The sequence below is a fragment of the Sardina pilchardus genome, chromosome 7 (genome assembly GCF_963854185.1).
Source record: "Sardina pilchardus chromosome 7, fSarPil1.1, whole genome shotgun sequence".
Lineage (NCBI taxonomy): Eukaryota > Metazoa > Chordata > Actinopteri > Clupeiformes > Clupeidae > Sardina > Sardina pilchardus.
The window spans coordinates 4,975,501-4,992,759 of NC_085000.1; the positions used below are offsets into that span (position 1 = coordinate 4,975,501).

The window sequence follows — 17,259 nt, forward strand, 5'->3', positions numbered from 1 at the left end:
GTGACGGAGAACATCATCTCTGGAATGAGTGCATGCTTACAGTAATTCAGTTTAGATGGACTTCAGCGTCCGCTACTATATGTTTTTGAGAGAGGGCATGTGCACAGCTCATATCTTCAGCAGGCAGTAAAATTCAGTAAGACGAAGCTATTTGAAATGTTCATACAGTAACCTGGCACAGTGTCTTGAGAAGAGGCGATATGAAATATGCACACTTGGTGGTCATGGTGAAGGCTTGCCATTTTTCAAACCCTGACAACCCTGACAACAGCCCTGTATGTCTAAAACACTATGTATGGTAAAAACAAGTATTACTGATGTGATATTTGTATATTATTACTATCTGCATGTAAATAAAATTCTCCACTCAACACATTTCTGACCTAAGTGCTTTGATTTTAGTGATATGCACTGTATGACATGACACTCCCAAGAAAGATACTAGCCTACTGACAAATGGATAGGCCTAGCCTACCCTAGTTCTTCATGAGCCTAATCTTACAGATTTTCTTGATTGTTCTCTTGAATTTATGCCTTTGCTTCCCAAAACTCTAATCATAGATCCATAATTTATTCCTTAATCCCAAAAATGCCCACCTAATAATAGCCTGGCATAGCCATACGTAAGCTTCTGCTCAATTTTCATTTCCCTTCATAGTAGGCTAGCCTACGAGGGCTTGGTATGACCAGCAGGCTAACCTAATAACAACCTTTACATGATGAGCACAATATACACAACACACACACATGTCGAAATTAATTGTAGCCTACTTGTATTGTAGGCTACTAATCATATATAGGCCTATTGTAAATTAAATTTAGTGGGAAAAGTACTTCAGCACTGTAAATGTGTGTTTTATTGCCGCAAAGGTTCAAAACATTGTGCCAGAACAGGCGGACTCTGATAGTTATTTCAGAAAAATGCCAAACACAGACTTCTAAGAAACATTAATGCAACAGTGACATCTAGAGTTAAAATTGTTTGATGCCATGCAGGTTTTTTTATTATTATTAATAAATTAATTTGACATAGCCTACCTGAAAAGTAGTTTTGTCCCATTGATGATTCGTAGCTTTGCTTATTCCTGCCTGGATCCGTTGATTAGGAGAACAAGAGAATGATATTTGTAGGTTATCCTGTAAGAAGAGACAGCAATCAGGGAGAAACACTGTAGGCTAAATAGCCAACGAAAGATCATCATATCACTTCTAACCAGAGCAACACGTAAAGAGATTAGCCCGCACAGCCCCGCATTCGCTCGGTTGTTTGGATGTCAGAAATGTCTCATTAGTTTGCCTACTGTAAGAACTATCAGACTGGGCTATCTTACTCCCCGCTCATCAGCTTTTTTATTTAGGCTTTCTTAACCAAACATAATATAACATAATAACATAAATTCAACTAGCTTACTAATTATCAACGTGTTTTCACTAATGATAACAACTATTACACCACTTTTAGGTTCTGATACATTTTCAGAAGAAAAAAAGATATTTACCCGTGTTACGTTAATGCATAATTCCCTCGCAGACAGTAGGCTAAGTAGTTATATCCCAGATATTTGAATAGACCCAGTTATGTAGGCTATTTTAGTTGGGTTCAAGAGGGTCCTAAACAACCAGGGAATTTAGCTATCTTTCTTGTGCCTGTCCCAACTTTCAGCTTGGTAACAGACTGTAAAAAGCTTGGTAATCAAAACATTAGTTTACAACATTTTTCAGAAGGCAATAATAGGTTGTATATCGAGCCCAATTTTAACATAATTTTATGTTCATTAGCCTTAGATAATCCATAAATCAATAACTGCAATTAGAGAGTGCATGATGATTTAGTTTAATTGGCGAGTTATAGGCCTACCAGACAATTTAGTAGGCCTAGGCCTGTTTAACTTCGCCACAATATTTACTTTTTGGTTTCAGAGTCTGTGCAGGCAGGTTACAGTATTTCAGTGCTGACAGTGACATCAGTAGCCTATTTCGTCATGTCATGGCAATTGTAGCCTAATGCTTTGCTATGCTGATGTCTCTTTCCATTGTATTCACTGCAATATTCTCTATCTTTCTAATGCTTGAAAAGATTTGCAATTTGCATTTGCAACCACCTTCTCCTTATTCCTCTCTAAAGATACTGGTGGGGGATATCTAATGACTTTTAAATCTAAATCAATCCACAGGTGCTATCAAAAATCACAATTTATAAGGCTCAATCTTGAATCATATGTAGTGTTCAAACACCCTTTCATGTCCTGGTTGCACTTTACTCCAACAGGCAATTGTCCTCCACCTCTATAAAAGGAGAAACAGTGCAGACAAAGCGTTATCAGTGAAGAACAATCAACTGGAGAGGCAGAGACACAAACACATATGACAAGATTGAAGAGCACAACTCTGTGTAAGTAGTCTTACAGCAGGCTAGTTATTTTCCTGCAATCAACTACAAATAACAAATTCTACACTACACTTCATAAGTTATGCCAGTGATGTATTCAATGGTATTGCATCAACAAATTAAAAGACAGACGACAAATCTAGAGACCTCTATCTTTCTTTTAACAGAGACGACAAAAGTGAAGAGAATTAAGCAAGTGGAGATAAGCTACATATTAAAGGTAAACTATGCAACGTTTTTCAGTTAATCAATTCGTTCCATACTGTTATACATGATTAAATGAGTCATTACCGGTCGAACGGTGTCTTTTTGGCCGCTCTAGTGGTCTGTAGCGGTAAAACCACACTTGCAACTTCAGGAGACACCGGGCACGCACCCATGCTCTACTCCAGGAAGTGTCATGTAAAGTCTCATGAAAAGGCACGGCAGACTGACCGATTGAGGAGTTTTGTCAAATATACACGCTAAAGCTGTAGGGAAGCTCTGCAGAGAAATATGCAAGCATAAAACGAGCGAAAATGAAAAGCGAAACCGGCGATGAAATCGCCAATCCTGCATAGTATACCTTTAACTAAACAATATTTTAGCTTTTATCATGGGACAAAGCCTGCAAACCCACTGTTGAGCCAGGTTGAGACAAGGTGTACTTAGTACTTATTTAGTGCTGAGGCGGATTTTATGATACCCTTGGGTTGTTGACATTCTTTTGATGTTGTTTTCCCCAGCTTCCACATGGCGAACCTGGGTGTGCTCTGCCTCTTGGTATCACTGCTTCACCTGGCTCCTCTCCAGGCCTGCAGAGTAGGGAAAAAGAAGGAATGTGACAGAGCCCCTTTTGTTCCTGGACACAACCTGGTTGGTGAGGGTTTTGATGTGGTGACGCTTCAGCGCAAAGGTGCTTACGTTACTGACTTGCAGACCTACCTTACCCCTACCAACACCTGTACCCTGTGTTCCAACCGTCTCATGGGGAACCAGGTGCAGAAAGTGCCTCTGACCGTGCTGGACTGGAGACCCACACGTTCTTGTAAGCAGAGTCTGTCCAGTTTCTTTTTTAACTCTGTTAGCTCACTGTTAGCAAGCTCCTCCTCATCCATTACAAATGACTGGAAGGTGGGCCTGGATCTACAAAGAGTTGCTGACTTGCAGTTGGCGGGTAGTCAGTCTGCCGAGTTCATTTTTGCCTCCTCTCAACAACAAGAAGACAAAACTTCGTTCATCTCCCATCATCTTACCTGTTCTCATTACCAGTCAGTGTCAAGATTTCATACAGCCACTGATATATACCACATTTATATTATACTATTTTTAACTGTTCTCATTACCAGTCAGTGTCAAGATTTCATACAGCCACTGATATTTATACTATACCATATTTATATTATACTATTTTTAACATTAGTCTTGCTTAACCCATTTGCCTTGTTTGTTTGATTATTATATAAGGAAGACTAACAAAAATGTTTCTCAATTCTCTCCTCTTCTCTAGTTACCGTGTCCCTTGGGTACCTCCCCTGAGTCCAGAATTTCATCAACATGTCAAGTCTCTCCCACACAAATACTCCAAAGATACTGCCTACCTGTACCGGCGCTTTATTGATACCTACGGAACACACTACATCACCAAGGTGAATCTTGGTGGGAGGTTTAAAAGAGTAACATCCATCCGCACCTGCTTGTCCACTTTAAACCAGATATCTGCTACCCAGGTGGCAAACTGCCTGAGTGCAGGCCTCTCAGTGGGTCTTGGTCTAGTTGACGCCTCTGCATCCAGTGACAGCTGCAGAAAAGTGCTAAACAATCAGGACAGTGTGACAGGGTACAATCTGGGCTTTCTGAACCACATCACGGAGGTTTCGGGTGGAAACAGCTGGTCAGGGGTATTTTCCATGACCCAAAATGACTCCAAGGGGTTTCATAGGTGGCTGAGAAGTATCAAGAAGAACCCAGAAATCGTGTCCTACTCCATACGTCCACTTCATGACCTGGTGAAGAGCACCACCGTGAGACATAACCTTCAGGAGGAGATCAGAGCATACGTTCAAAAGAATGGACTGCCAAAGGAGCCGCAACCCCAAACATGTGGCCTTCACCGTCCCAACCTCTCCCCAAACTGCTGCCCCCTGCACACACACAGAGGCTGGCTCACCGTGACGGTGACCAGGGCTTGGGCTCTGCATGGGAAACTATTAGGGCCTCCAGAGGGCTACATTACAGTATTCTATGGTGGTATCGAGCAACGGACAGGATGGCAGAAGTCTTATGACCCAATATGGAACGCACAATTTAGCTATGGACATGTTGACACAACACAACAGCTTTCGCTCCAGGTTTTGGTCAAAGGCTGGTGGGGGAAAGAAGATCACTTAGGAGGTTGTGTAGTATCCATAGAAAAAGGAAGTCACTACCATGACTGCTGGATGAAACAAGGTGTTTTCTCATATTCATACAGCCTTCAATGTGATCCACATTTGATTGGCCCTAAGTGTAACATGTACTGGCCTATTTCATGAAATGGACGGACTTTGATTTGATTTTGATCTTCATTGTCATTCATTTATTTATGTAGTCATCCATTATGAAGGATTTTCATTTCATACAGTATATGTGGACTAAAGCCCAATCTAACTTTCTACAGTGCAACTGGTTGAGTTTTGCTTAACATTATTTGTGCAAGGTCATGATATTTGGAAGTGGTTATTGAATGGTGTCTGGAAAAATGGACGCATTGTTGAGATGAGTATGAAAATGAAAGCAACTAGTAATAATTAGACAATCTATTACAAAAACAATGCAACAGTGCCCTCTTCAGTTCTAAATATGTCTTGCAGCACAATGTTGCATGAGGTAAAAGTTTCATTTAGGCCTGCAGTTCCTTTTCTGTCAGTTTAAATGTTAACAATGATTCCTGAGGTACTATCACTGAAACCATTAACAGTTGTATCAAACGGGTGCCGACCTTAATATACATTTTTGGGGGTTTTGTTTCATATCACTAACCCTCTAAAAGTATAACCCTACTGTCATGCTATGTACTATATGTACCTACTGTACTCAACTGTGCAACCAATACTTTAAATCAGTGGATCTCAAACTCACCACTTTGGAAGTGGAGAATTTTCAAGCTCCACCTGCCCCCAAAAACCTGGCAAAATTATGATATATGCTATTTTAATTCATGTCGATCTGTTTATGACTTCTATGTTGTGTGTGGCTATTTTGTTTTGAATCTATGATCTTTGTTGTCAAAAAAGAAAGGCGTTATTAAAGATAGGCTTAAAGACATTATTAAAGATAGGCCTCTTATTCTTTGCGCCCCACCTGACATGTCTCTATTCCTCACTAGGGCCCGGCCACACTTTGAGAACCGCTGCTTTAAATACAGGTTATCTTAATTTTCTACTTTCAATTTTGCTACATGTCTCTGCCAGCCATTTGGATTTCACCCTGCAGCTCAGGCTGGAAACATGCTCATCTATCTCTCTTGCTTCCGGTCCACGTTGAAGGACTATCCAAGCGTTCAGAGTCATTTGAACTATGCCCATTGATCATGCCTCTTTTCAGTTGAAATAAAATGCAGACTCCCCAGATAGCCAGACTGCAACACGTGAATTGTAATGTTCAATGTTTGTATCAACTACAGTTTGTTAGTAAATATATTTACTCTTTATTTGTCTTCTTATGTAAGTTTGTATTCCCTGAAACAATCAACATGAGCATATCTAAGCGTTTATTATGCATTTTACATCCTTGGACTATACTGAAACAGCGTAGTTCTGAAAATCACAGCAAAAATACATAGTAAGCCTACAAGGCCTTGAACATCCCTTATGAAGCTCATCTCAACCAGGACTCGCTGCTTCTCAAATTCAGACAGGTGGCTAAAAATAAATAAATGAATAAACACAGATATAACGCTTTTTTTCCATTTTATTTTCTGAAGACCCCCAACAAGCACGCCATTTGGAAACAGTGGCAAGGAAAAACTCCCATGTTCCAGGAAGAAACCTTGAGCAGAACCCGACTAAATTGGGGGAGCCCATCTGCTTCTGGCTGGCTGCAACTCTGAGACTTGAGGTAGAAAGTGGAGGAGTAGGCCTGTGCACAGAGGTATGCTTTGAGGAGTGGACAGCTCAGCAGAGAGCACGAGGGTGGTGTTGGCCAAAGACTCAACACAGGACTCGATCAGAGTGGCCAGCAGTGAGGCTTTACTGGAGATCTTTGATCTGTTGATAAGAGAAGAATGACGCACATCGCCTACATAGTAGGCATAGGGAGATAGAGTTACCTTCCGGATGCCCAGCGAAACCCATTCGATTATACTGGGCTACATGCTCTACTTCACAACTCAGACTACATACTACATGATGTAACATGGAATTACGGTTCAACTTAATTGAGAAAGTTGATCATCGATCAGAAACTTATCTCCATCATAATGCATTATACCGACACACACATACCCACCCACCTGCGCTGGAGATGATGAAATGGATAATGCCTGCCTTAGTGGAAAATATTACCATTTTGATCTCCATTCACAATACCAGCTCTAAGTCAGTGAAGGTCTTGACGTTGCCCTCTGGCCATATCCACGCCATGTCCTGGTCTGCCTCATCTCTGTGTCCTTCTGACCCATCAGACAGCCCTGCCTACTCCAACTACTCCTGGTTTCCTTTCCTCTTCTTTTTTGTTTTGACAGAGCTTTGAAAGAAAGCTAGGTTTCTTCTAGGTGCTTTTTGTGGCCAGTGTTGCTTCATCCACCTCTTCTTCAATTATTTCATCCACTCCTGTCTCCTCTTCTAAGTGCTGCTGATCAGAATATCTGTCTTCCTTCTTTTTCTTTTTTCCAAAGAGCATCACAAGGAAGCCTAGCTTTTTCACCTCCTCCTCATCATTGTCCTCCTCCTCCTCCTCGCCCTTACCCTCCTTGGCCAAATAGTCCTCGTACTCACTATCCGAATCCCAGAGGTGGAAAGTTATGAAATACAGTACATTTACTCAAAATACTGTATTGAGTATTTTAGTGTGTGCATTTTGGATTTTTTGAGTAGTTTTAAAAATCGGTATTTTAAATTTGACTTGATTACATTTTGAGTGAGGTATTTTACTTTGTTACATCACAAATCCAATCAGTTACTTGAGTAAAAAAAAAAGAAAAGAGGAAAAAAGCGAATCGCCGGAACCACTAAGGTGACAATGATCAGCATGTCCTTCAATAAGGCATGAAGTGGTCCACTATCCTATTAGCGATGCTCAACTAAATAAACAAAAGATAGCCTACTTTATGAATCGTTGTGCAGGTGAAATATAGGCCTACCATTTTGCCCTTTAGCAAGGGAGAGTGAGAGTGACCTTAGATAGTTTTATTAGCCTATTTATATACAAAAATGCAAACTTTACATTTTGTCTGACATTGATTTTGACATTGGAAATTGAAATATTCAGATAAATATACAGTGGACTAATACAACATACATAAATACAGAATACAGAAATAGCACCTACTTTCTCACTGCATATTAGTATTAACCCTCATGTGCCTGACCGTTCTAATTGTAAAAAGGAGAACTTTAGCGTGATTTTTCATATAGATCTCCATTTCTCAAGGTAATGGAGTAGCCTACTGTCAGTATGAGAAAAAACCCTAAGACAATCAGTATTACCTAGCAATTTTGCTGCCTTAGCTGCCCTCCTAAACAAAAAAAGTAACTACAGATGGTACGGGTTGAGAATGCTCCTTTCTTTCCCGCACATCGGGAATCCCGAAGCATCGGGACTTAGTAATTAAAACTGCAACCGCAAGGGGGCAACATAGACCGCCCTAATAATATGAAGGTTCGGCTCATGGAAAAACCCGACGACGCCGCGCTGGTGACAAGCGGAGAAAAGAGACATGACGCTCGGCATGTTAGATTGCAGTTGCAGAGTTTTCGAATGTTTTACAGCCTACCTCACAGCTCTCTCTCTCGACGTAGCCTATAACTCAGTCAGTCCAGCAGAGATGCCAGAGCAACGTTTTGGTCAATGGAGAGGGAGAAATGCTCCGCATATCCGTCTCATTTAATCATTAAAATGAAAATGATGACTGGCGAAATTAATCAAACGACGTTTCAATAAACCATTGTTGAAATGAATGAAAATGGTTTTAGAAAATCGCCTATAGGCCTATCAGAAGGAAATAGCCTTCAATTCAACCTGAAATAGCCTACTCGAAAGGCAACCTTAGATTAATTCATGAATTCATTACGGTTACAAGACCGCATTTCCGTGAATAGGCTATTATTGTCAATGTCAAGGCGAAGACGAAAGAGATGGACCAGATGGACATTTTGGCTACATTTACATGCTAGGAATACTTAAAAATGTGTATAGGCTATTTTAAAACGGAGGCATGTTCATTTTAACCGGCGACGCTGGGTAGCCTACATGTACCCACCACTTGTTATCACAGGTTTTGTCCCCACCACTTTTGACCACTGAAAATAAAATGTATTTAACAGAAATCTAACAGAAAATACATGCCTATGCTTGTCACTTTACTTATAACCGTAGGCTACATGCATGGAGAAGATCGCGCATTTTGTAACATTGTAACAATGGATGGTCAGATATGCGATAGGGCAGTGAGGGTGATTCATTTTAACCATCGACTAGCAGGCCTAGCTCCGCAAAATACGTTTCTAGCAACGTATGTATCGTATGCATGTTCATGTTGATTCAGAGATAGGCATAGACTACCATAGGCTGCTGGGCGTCAAGCTATATGACAGCATTTTATCATGTGGTGAATTAATAACTAACGTCAGTTTAACATGTCAGAACTTTTGATCGGCGTTTCAAGTCCATGTTAAAGCATGACAGTGATCACAACCGAGCTGTGGCGCAACTGGTTGAAGCATGTGTATCGGACGCCAGCGATCGGGGTTCAAATCTCGGTCAAAGAACCTCTCCGGAATCCCTGAAGAGATAAAAAAATGAAAGATTTTCTGTTTTGCGATTTTTTTTATGTTTGCGATGTCTGCTGAAAAGAAAAGTTAATATGTGAATTCGTGGTTCAGCGCACACTCACACACATTTTTACATTGACATAGTGTCGGGCTCAAGTGTCTGTCGATAGAGAAGAGGGGGAGGCAGTAGTCCTCAGTGCCGCACATAGGTAGGCTATAATGTAGTGAACTGGTTAGACGAGTGTGGGGGAGGGGGAATGATCGCACAAGGCAATTGCTCTTCATGAAATGGATCTAACAGACGGCTGTCGATTTTTAAATGTAGCCTACTACACCACTTGCGAAATCGGACGTGGCACATAGCCTAGAAAGCCTAATGATAGCCTTGCCAAATAAGTCATCAGTCACACACCCCTCACCAGCAAACAGGCCCTTCCACACCCTACATCCAGTACCTCATACCCATGCCCACACTGCAGCAAAGTTTGTGGCTCCAGAATTGGCCTCTTCAGCCATCTGAAGATCCACAAAAAAGACCCCCCAGGAGCAGGAGGACCATCATACTCGACACCGAGTGATCGCCGATGATGATGACTTGTGTGATCACGCAACACAAGAGAGCATTTAGCGTTGGGACAGTTGTGAATGAGTGCTTAACAAATACCCCCCGGGGGATTTGAAAAACTGTTCCAAACACACATCTCAAATAGCCTATGTTTGAAGAGAATATGGCAATGATAATGGCACTTTGTAAAAACAATAAATTCTTAGGATTTGTCCTCTCACCTGCAGCAGGCCCATTCAAAAGCCCAGCCACCTAATTTGCATTTGAAAGAGCCAATCACTAAAGTGACACATTTAGTCTGGAAAAAGTAGCAGGCTAGCCTACTTTATGAGTTTTTTTGACACCTCTAATAAATTGCCTATAGGCCTACTACGATATGGAGGAAGGGCTGCCTAACTGTTCCCCCTAAGAGTTTTTTCATAAGATAAAATGTTACGCTATTTAAGTTTAGGATTTGGTAGACAAGACAACCTCGGAAAAGTTCTTCAGATAAACAATTTTTTTTATTGAATTAAAGGAAAGAAAATGTATCGCCGGGGTTTCGTTTGCTTTCTTTTTCTGTCGGTCCGCGGTTGCTTGGTCAATTGCGCAGCAAATTATCAGATGAAGCACCGGACTTAATTTCACTCCATGGGTGCGTTTCATGCAGCGTTTATACGTCCTCCCTCGCTCCTCGATGCCTCGATCCTCACTGATCTACATAAAGAATGATGGGGGGGAAACAATGGGATAGTCTATCCAGTGTTAGTTATAGATCAGTGGGAACGCCCCTCGAGGATCGAGCATCGAGGATCGAGGAGGCATAATGAGAGGCACCCCATGTCTCGCGGACCAGCAGCAGTCCCCACGTTTCGCGGCCCATAGTTTGAGAAACGCTGCATTAAAGTGTCATTAGGTTGTAGGCAATATGTTTAGTGTTTTCTTTGTGTGTTTTTCATTGTAGTGTATGTGCATTCAGTAGCCTAGTTCCTTAAAATACGGAACAAAGAGCGTCCCGTATCTGTTCAATACGGAAGAAGACTTTAACTATTACTTATATATTTCTTATAACGAAACGCGAAGAAAAAATACGAGGACTGACCATCTCGTTTCTCCGCGTTTCCCCCAAAACCATGGCGACAAAGAGAAATAAATATGATTTGACATTTAAGCTGATTGTTGACAAATTTGCCACACAATTCGGGAGAAGCAGCGGACAGGAGCGCCACCACAAGCAAGCACTTCTAGCCCAAATTAACATGGCAACGTTGCCTATGACTAAAGTGTCTAAGTAGGCTAGTCCTACTAATATTACATTTGATTGGTAGCATGTTTGTAGCGCGCCAGTTTACCCATCCCTACATCAAAACAGCTTAGAATCAATCAAAGAATCAGCTGTGTCGGCGTTAGGCTGTAGGCGATTTTCTATAACCATTTTCATTCATTTCAACAGTGGTTTATTGAAACGTCGTTTGAATAATTTCGCCAGTCATCACCTTCATTTTAATGATTAAATGAGATTAAGGAGTCGACTATTGACGGATATGCGGTCTTCATCATTAAATGCGGGATGAAACTTTCTGCCACCTGGTGGTTGTTTGGGTAAATTGCCTTAGCCAAGAAAAAAATCGGCTTGACGGCCTGCGGGATCTCTTCGGGAGTCCCGCGGGAGAAGGTGCATTCTCAAACCGTACCCACTGTAGTAACTTTTACTTAAAGTACATTTTAAATGAACTACTTTTTACTTTTACTTGAGTATATTTTCAGATGGGTATTTTAACTTGTACTTGAGTAATATTTTATTAAAGGAACCATATGTAGGATTTTGGCCAAAACGAGTACTGCAATTACTTTCAAAATACTGTAGCGCGGTGTATCACCTCCCCCTCCCCTCTGAGTCGCGGTTGCCAGCTAGCTGCAGCAGGAACTTAGGCTGCTAGCTTTCTATGGCAAGTGCTGTTTTCCTCAGCATAATGACAGGGAATTGAACTCTGATAATGCATTGCTAACGTTAGCAATGACTACTAGCTGTTTTTATTTCCCAAACAATTCCTTAGCCTACCTTTTCAATGACCCACCTCCTCCATATGGCCAACATAACGTTACTTTTCACGAACATGCATAACTTTGTTCAGCTGTCATGAATAGGCTATTTGAAATGTCCATTTAGCCTAGCCAAACTGATCAATCTTTATCTGTCCAGGAGCAAATTATCAACACTGGCGTCTGTCTTCTAATTCTTCTCCGTTTTCAGCCGTCTCAATCTCCTAAATCCTTGTTTTATTTCGACATATTTCTGATTCATAACAAGGTCTTTTAGGTTCCATAACGTTAGACATTTTTTTATCTGACACGTTTGTAACGGCAGCTGTCTATGGTGGTAAATAGCATAGCTGGCAACCCGGATGGCGAAATACTACTGACTTCGTGATTCATAGATAAGTGTAGGGCGGCGCATTAAACCAAAACACAACATAACAACATCAACATCAGTTGAGGGCTGCAACTTCACTTTTAAATGACAATATCTTGGCCGGACTACTGTTGTCAGTGATATAAGTATTTGAAATTAGCATGATTTCTAAATGTCTAATGACATATCAGGGCCATTTTATGATTAATTGAAATACATTTCCTACATACGGTTCCTTTAAGTATTGGTACTTTTACTTGAGTACAACATTTTAGTACTTTTTCCTCCTCTGCCGAATCCGACTCCCAAAACTTTCTTCGAGACCTCCTTATACTCCTTCTCCTCCTTATTCCTTTCTTTATTCTCCTCCTTCTTCTGCTTCTTCTCTTTCTTCTGCTTCTTCTTCTTCTTCTTCTTTGTTCTGCTTTCTCCTAAACACTTCATCCAAAGGAATTTGTCTATTAAGATGGAAATCTTGCCAGGTGGTTTTGGATTATAATTCAATTTGGTCCTCTCCTTTGTTTTACTTTGGGCAGCCACTTGAGGAGTTTCTATTTTAGAGTTGTGTCTCTCTGTAACTGCTTCTGGATCCACTGGTCCTACAGATCTTGGCCGCGTTTCCCAAATGCGATCTTTCTTAAGGACTTAAGAAGGCTCCAAAGAAGGAATCGTTAAGAAGGAGCGCTAAGATACGGGTGTTTCCCAAAAGCGTTCTTAACTGCATTCTTAGGAGAACCTTAAGATCAAGCCAAAGAAGCTTCGAAAGAAGCTCTTAACGAGAGCTGTTCACCTCGGTGGTGCTGAAACTGAATCAATCGATGCCAGACAAATCGACCACCCACCCCTTTATGAGCGCACAAGTCACACGCAGCGCCCCGTGGTCCCCCTACAGGTGCAATTAGGCTACGCATGTATCGTGTGTGCGTGCGTGCGTTTGTGTGTGCGTGTGTGTGTGTGTGTGTGTGTGTGTGTGTGTAGGCCCGGGTGGCTAATCGGGAGATTCGGGAGGATTCCCGGTGGACCGTTAACGTTTTGGGCCGTTGTGAATATCGTGAGCTTAATTATTGTTTCTGAAGATAATTTGCTGCGCCCTTGCGGCACTTCTGCAGCCTGGGCTGTGCTGTGCGGTCGCGGCTCCTTACACCTACAGTACATGTACAGTAAGTGTTAAGTCAAACTGCATTGAATTGGCATTGAATTGGGGAGAAAGCTGCATGATGAAAAAAAAGGGGAAAAAGAAGAAATCGTGGTGACTTTCACTCAGTCGGGTTAGTATAAAGGAATCTGCTGAAGTGTTCAGTCAAGTATGTTTACGTTGCGTTCAGGCTGCAACGTCACGTGAGCGACGTATCTGAAGTCACAGGTGGCTAATTAAGCATCAACCGGGAGTGAGTAGTAGGAACAGCACACGCTATAGTAAGACGCTGAAACAAACGCTGAAGCAAACACTGGAGAACAACCTGCATGTACACGAAATTCTGTGCAATTGGACATCTAAACTTTGGAGAGACGGCCGGTAAGAGATTAATACCACCTTCGGAAAAATGTGTTGTACCGAACGCATTTCTTTAGTTATTTATGGATACTGGCATCCGTGGTTTCATCTGCCCATTGTTTAAGTTAATGCATATTGTGATTCTATGCTTAGCGATTTCAATAATGTTTGCTAAATCGAGTAATTGTTTGTGTGGCAAGGTGCTAATGGGCCTGTGCAATTTAAACTACAGTTTGCGTTTCATTAGTTTAATCTGGAAGTCTAATGGTGGTGGGCTTGAGTGTTGCTGCTAGTCTTTTTTATATTGATGGTGATATGTTGTATGTTTCCTTGTCATTTTAATGAGCTATATATAGTTATATTTTTCTATCGTGATTTTCTATTGAATTAGCTATTTGCACTTTAGAATTGGTTTGGTTATTTAAATGTCTATTTTTGGATGCGTATTCTTATCTTGTGTATTTTTTGGTCTCTATTTTTGTTTGTCTTTTAAAGGTTTTTCACCTGATGAAAAATGACATAAATAATTGAATGGCTGCTACAGTGACTCTGAATTCAAAGAAAATAAAGAGAAAAAATAAGGAAGAAACTTAAGCACCGTTGTATTGTGATGTCATTGAGTGGAATCCAGCACCTTAAAGTCTCCATAGATGCCCTCCCGTTTTCAAGTTGAGGGAATTTGCACAGAATACTAGGCACAACTTGACAGTAAGCGTTACTTGAGAATGGCCATTTCACTCACGCTTTGCCTGATTCACGTTCTGCATGAAATGTATTACAGCTGCATTACAACTTACCGCCACTAGGTGGCAGTACAGTCCGCTGTAGCATTGCTGCGGTGTGATTGATACTGTAGCCCAGTTCTACTCATTCAATAGGCGGCCAGGAAGCAACCTCTAGTGGCCCAGCCCATAGAGTATATTTCGGAAATGCCAACAGAAATCCCTAGAAGCCTAGTCTCCTACAGACTGCAACACCTACAACTCTTTTATTGTTTTGTTTTTTCGGGTTCGAAAAAGACGAGCATGAACTAACAAACTATTTGTCATAGTTCAAAATTGCCATTAACACAAGCAGCAGATTGAAATAACACTTTATGTTTCATTTGAGAGTTTGACAACAGTGAGGATGATTAGCACTATGCAAACAAGTTTTATTGAGTTAGACTGCGTCTCTATAATAGTTCCGTAATCTGACGTAGGCTATTTTCTCATGAATGTAATTCTGTAATTTCTCTTTGGATAGCTATCTATCCAACGGCGTCAGTTTAGTTTTCAGGGGACAAAAACACTATTTTACAGCTTGGTTTGATAAGTGCTGGGGACATACATTTTATATGATCTTAACGATGTTGAGGACTTGTTGCGTTTCTGACTCTGCTGCGCCGTTGCCGCCAGAACCAGTTTTAAACGCACGCCTAGGCTATATTTAGGTTACTTTATCAGCTTCGTACTTAAATGGCTCATTCCGAGGAGAATGAAGGCTAGTTCGCTGGCTTCTATCATGTCCTCAGGACTCGGCTCGCGCAAAAAAAAAAGACGAAACCAGAGCCAGAGTGATGCTGAAACCGGTCTGTGTCCCTAGTTCATTCTAACTCCACGAAAATTACCACTGCTGGTTAGTTTGCTTTAGTTTGTGGAGTAATCCATATGGATTGGTGAATATGTAGGCTTTAGACCTACTTTCTCGGGGGGCAGAGACATTTTTCAAGGTGGTGTAGGCCCTGAAATACAGTAGCCAAAGCATAAATATTTTAATCGTAGTTGGGCTATTCGAAATTGCGCTCTGATCAGCGGAGGACGGGAGCAGTGAATCTAAATAGGCTATTGGTCGTTTATCAAAGAACAGTAGTAGCCTACCATGCTTTACTATTATCTTTGATATTTCATGTGCATGGTTTTGAATATTTTAACAGTTGCCAAAAAATATAAGGGATTCAGTCAGTCGAGTATATTTGATATTCGCGGCATAGGCCTACACTTGAAACGCACGATCAAAACGTGTTGTTTCTGCATAGACAGACCCTCGGCTACACTTAACATGCAGTTGTGTTCTGTTCTCAGAGCAGACGCTTTCTCTGTCTATGATCTGCAGCTTTTTTCATGAACTGCTGACCTCGACACTCGACAGAAAATTCGGCCACTGAGCAGCGAAGTTGCCGATGCGATGCGTGCTTCTCAAGTCTGATAATTTGCAGCACGATCGAATGGTATAGGGAGTTAAAGTAATCTCATCGCCATCTAGTGGTTGCGGTCCTAGAGGCTAGCGGGAGGGGATGGGATTTTCTTTTAGAAAAAATATATCTCGGCCCGTGATGGGAACTTAGTTAAATGCCTTCAATATGCTATGCATTTAGGTCAGCTCTATTGCTTCTAGTGGTCATACTTTATTTTTTAGGATCAGTTTAATTGTTTTGAGTTTGTTTGTAACATGGTGATAACGAACTACAGTACTAGCTACAGTAGCATTTGACATCACCAGTTTGGGCGCTTCATCTCCAACTGATCAAAACGGCAATTTGCTGAACTGGCTTTACATATTTTTGTAATAACAGAGAGCGATGTAAACTGCGTGGTAATTACCTTTATGTTGGGATAACTTGCGTTGTGCTCCTACTCACACAAGAGCTGGCAGTAAGTGTGATTGTCTACTAACTAACCAACTAGCTAACAGGCTAATAAACAAACCATGCTAGGCGAGTAACGACGTGGAAGGGTGTCACGTCACTTGAAGTTGTAGTCCATTTATGAAATGAAACGAGCAATTAAGTTTTTTTAAAATAAGGCGAAATAGGGTCTAATATTTTCACAGTTAGTAGATTATTATAGTATGAAGACTGAAAAATATTTTTGGTGGATAAGATCGCTGGTATAGCTGCGTAGTATTTATTTGAAAAGTCGGTCTATGGGACTTAACATTGGAGCAGCTCTTCGATAGGAACGCAACCACTTGGGGCGCTGGTTTTCACTTTCCCTCCCTATTATGGAATCTGGACTGAAAGAAAAATAAACTAGCTATAGGTTTCTCCAATCAGGAAATACATCTTAATTTACATTTAAATTCTTTAATTTAAATAGCCTAGGCTACTTAATTTAAATACTTCTTAATTTAATCCCACAGTCAACTCAAATTGGTGAGGGTTCTGTTACATCTGCGATCAAGTGATTTGAAACATAGAAAATATTATAACGATTAGTCTAGTCTTTGACTTTTGAGTCGTTTTCCAAGCATCTGCCGTGCCGACTGAGGCATTCCATTCAGATGGCTAGCCTACCAGAAAGCGAGCCATCAAGTGTTGGAAGCTAACTGTACCATCCCCCCTCTGTGAGCTGACCTCTGTGCCTTAGAAGACGAATTAAAAAAATCCGGGGACCGGGACCGATTTTGTCCCCACCACTTTTTAAATGTTTATCAATTCATCAAAAAAAGTTGGTGCCCACTGCCCAGGGCTACAGATAAATCTATTGT

General features: G+C 41.1%; 1 protein-coding gene across 1 annotated transcript in view; it reads left to right on the forward strand.

Moving 5' to 3' along the window:
- The window catches only part of LOC134086973 (perforin-1-like), a gene marked incomplete in the record, with an annotated part of 72,157 nt that overhangs the window by 1,942 nt on the left and 52,956 nt on the right, over nucleotides 1-17,259 (forward strand). The window contains 1 exon segment of the mRNA XM_062540171.1: nucleotides 3,115-3,613. Within this exon segment, the coding sequence (XP_062396155.1) occupies nucleotides 3,115-3,613 (499 nt within the window).